The sequence below is a fragment of the Anneissia japonica genome, unplaced genomic scaffold (genome assembly GCF_011630105.1).
Source record: "Anneissia japonica isolate Jap-2015-1 unplaced genomic scaffold, ASM1163010v1 scaffold9668_len1562885_cov226, whole genome shotgun sequence".
Lineage (NCBI taxonomy): Eukaryota > Metazoa > Echinodermata > Crinoidea > Comatulida > Comatulidae > Anneissia > Anneissia japonica.
Window position 1 is genome coordinate 1,551,319 of NW_022711326.1, and position 3,865 is coordinate 1,555,183.

The 3,865-nt window shown below is 34.1% G+C and overlaps 1 protein-coding gene across 3 annotated transcripts in view; it reads left to right on the forward strand.

Moving 5' to 3' along the window:
* The first annotated feature begins 423 nt into the window (after window positions 1–423).
* Window positions 424–3,865, forward strand: part of LOC117107358 (L-asparaginase-like) — an 11,946-nt gene continuing 8,504 nt past the window's right edge. For all 3 annotated transcript variants that reach the window (XR_004445223.1, XM_033249009.1, XM_033249010.1), the window contains exons 1-4: window positions 424–750; window positions 2,104–2,227; window positions 3,142–3,466; window positions 3,696–3,822. Coding sequence is in view for 2 of the 3 variants with exons in the window: in XM_033249009.1 (XP_033104900.1) it covers window positions 723–750; window positions 2,104–2,227; window positions 3,142–3,466; window positions 3,696–3,822 (604 nt within the window). In the remaining variant the exon portion in view is untranslated. The remainder of the gene's footprint in view (window positions 751–2,103; window positions 2,228–3,141; window positions 3,467–3,695; window positions 3,823–3,865) is intronic.

Below are 3,865 nucleotides of genomic sequence, written 5' to 3' on the forward strand. Positions count from 1 at the left end.
AGTGAGGGAAGTTTTGATGAGTATGATCTGTCTCTTATACACATCTAGATGTGTATAAGAGACAGCAGCCGGGTGTGCTGCACAGCCGACCAGGGGTACCTGGTGAGTTTAGTCACTCGTACACTGGACTTTATGCAAGACGCATCATACCTAGCTAACGCTACAGGATTTGTTTATGTGTATCTGGTGTCCGAGTCTTCACAGGAGTATAATTGCCTGCGCTGTGGGTACTACTGCTGTGTTCGTTTATATTATTGGAGTATTGTCGCCTCAAAGCTAGATATCCCATTGGATAAGGTAAGCTCCACTCGGTACCTTTTATATCACAGTATACGGTATATATAGGCGATAATTACTACACTAACTAATTGAAGATTATCTATCTAATAAGAAGAGAGGCCAGAGACTAGATGATTGGTAGTGTGTGTCTCTCTTTTTGTCATAAACATTTTTACATTAATTTTTACTATTGTGCTTTCGAGCCAAGTATAATTTTGCTTTGTTGGGAATTCCTTCTTCATGTAAAGTTAATGATTTTTAATATTTACTTTTACTTTTTACTCGATTTTTTTTTTAGCATTCATTCATATATAAATAAAATACAATATTAAAATACAATGACAACAATTTATTAATCATTTGGTTGTAAATGATTTATCTGAACAACAGCATGGTTTCCGAGCAGGGAGATCCACATCTACCCAGTTGTTAGAAGTAGTCGAATGTTGGTCCAGACTTGTGGAGATGATGGTAGATATCGATATTGCTTACTTGGATTTTAAAAAAGCTTTCCACTCGGTTCCACATTTGCGGTTATTAAAGAAAGTTTAAGCTTATGGTATCACAGGAAAAATTTATCGTTGGATACAGAAATTTTTAAATGGAAGACGTCAAAGGGTTGTGGTAAATGGGACATTTTCTGGTTGGTCAGATGTTATAGTGTGGTACCCCAAGGGAGGGTTTTTGGCCCGTTATTATTTTTTATTTTTATTAATGATTTACCGGAAGTTGCAATGTCAGAAGTGAAAATATTTGCAGATGACACCAAAGTACAGTATTTGTTTATGGTAAATCTAGACGTAATTTGCAGGTTTCACTGGATAATATGTTTGAATCGTCCCATACATGGCAATTACCTTTTAATCCGAAGAAATGTAAGATTCTGTATGTTGGAAGAAGGAACATGAAATGTGATTATTTAATACAAGATAATGAGTCACGTGTTAACATAGAAGAAACTTTATTAGAAAAAGACCTTGGTGTGCATTTTGATAGTAATTTGAAATTTGATGAGCATATGAGTATTTCAGTTTCTAACGCTAACAGAATGGTAGGTCTTAAAAAAAGAACATTCATTTATAATGACAAGGACGTTTTTAATATTATACAAGTCTTTAGTTCGTCCTATTTTAGAATTTAATTGTTGTGGTTGGGCACAGTGGTGGCGCCAGAGGGGGCTGGGGGCTATAAAAAAATATTTACATGTAGGTCTAATATTCGTTTAGCCACCATATTATTTGTGTTTTCATCGCAACAACAACAACAATAATAATAATAATAATAATAGTAATAATAATAATTCAATGAGACTAATTAAAAATATTTTACGTTCTGTTTAGATAGCCTCATGATGGTTGGAAACATCGTGATAGGTGAAGCAACCTCGACCATGACAGCGTGGTTGACAGATTTCATGCAAAATTTCCAAAACATAGAATTTCACTTTCAAGAATGAGGATTTGAAAATAAATCAGATGGTTACATTGCATACTCTTTGTTTCTTGCTTTATTCAAAATGTTTTGGTTTTGGAAGCTGATTTCAACATTAGAAAGGATAGCCTAGGCCTACATGAAGCCATACTATAGTAACTCGATGCCTATAAAAAAAGTAATAAAAATTCGCCATAATCCATCAAATATCCGTGGCTTCCAGGGAGCGAAATTAGGTTATAATTACGTACATATGGCTGGTTATAGTGTAATATTGTTAGCTGGGCAGCACATAATATTTTTGACTTCTGAGAAGAAAAAATTTAGTCTAATACATCTGGAATTAGAAAAAGAAAATTGGTTGTAACCTAACATTTTGTATATCCGTTACAGTTTATGTGCCACAGAAGGACTTCTTTAGTCAAGCAGTACGGCGAAACCCAACCTTGCACGATGCCGAGTATGCCGAGAAGTTAAGGAGATGTAATCCCACTCTAGGAGAAACCTATGCCCTACCGTATGCTCATTCATTCAATTTTTTTATTCGTCTTCACAGTCTACAAAGTCTATATTAACTCATTTTAGATATTCTACGAATAGGATAATAAGATAGATAAAATTGATAAAGTACCACAAAAGCACAATATCAAACCTATTTCATTATTGTTAAGGCTCCTAATGACTAGCTGTAGGATGTTTATTACGCTGTTGTAAGAAAAGAATAATAATGGAATCATGAAAAATTGGTCTAAAATCAACATTTTTTCGCGGACCCCTGCCAACATTTTGACTTGGCAAACCCCAGGATGTGAACCACTGACTGGAAAGAACCAATCTAGATGGATTTTCTTAAACATGACATTGGATTGGTTTGCAGACTACAAGGTAGCCATGCACAACAAGAAAGTCTGGTCATCTATAATAGTTCAAGGACATCTGTCAACTTAGATAAAAGATTGATATAAATATGCATTGACAAAGGCTACTCCACTACAGGAGTAGTCCACAAAAACTCATTGAATTCAGTCTAATGTTTCTAAAGTCAAAGCTTTTGCACCCAAGCATTTTATGATCATTTTCATTGTTACTGGGTAATTGTATTAATTTATTCTTTATTTATTCAGTAAAATAACAATAGAAAGATCAATCAAAATTGTACAAGCAATAACTTTTACAGTCAAAACATTGTCTCCTTTTGCTTATGATGCATGATTTTACCTTACTATTCACCCATCTTCTAGGATTATTTGTGTGTATTTACTACTATATTGTCAATAGTATCCATCGATGAGCAGCAAAATACGATTTGATAGAAAGAATTCTCCTGGAAGTAGCTTCTTCCAACTTTGGACCCCTGATATAATATACTGTACCATAATATATATTATAATACTGTACAATAATAATTATTATAATAATCAATATTTTCAGATTGTGTAATGCTCACAATAGACGAGTACTGTACTGTATTTGCGAATATCCAGTACCCAAGGACTCGTGTAACATTACTATGGATGATTGGGTTGAAATGGTCAATGACATCCGTGACAACTATGAGAAGTTTGATGGCTTTGTGATCATACACGGTACTGACACCATGTCCTATACATCATCGGCACTTTCGTTCATGTTTGAGAACCTTGGTAAGCCAGTCATCTTGACTGGTTCTCAGGTACCATTGGAAGAAACCCGCAGTGACGGTAGAGAGAATTTACTTGGAGCCCTGTACCTTGCTGGACATTATGTTATTCCAGAGGTTAGAGAAATGACAATTAATAATTATTATTGTTGCTATTGTGTTGTTATTATGACAATATTATTTATAATATTAACAAATAATATTATAATTGTAATTTATAGTGTTATTATCAAAGTTACAGATTCACTTGTCTAAATGGTGAAAAAATGATAAAATAATTTTTGTTAAGTGGCCCCAACACCATAGACAGCAAGGTCTTGGGTTCATCATTGTTGATTTTTTTTAGGTAACATTATATTTTGATTACAAGCTGTTTCGAGGCAATCGTGTCACAAAGCTTGTTAACAATGAGCTTGATGCCTTTGGTTCACCTAATCTTGACCCACTTGTCAGAATGGAAATTGAAGTAGTAGGTACGTACAAGCAACTTATATACACATAAACAGTGTATATATA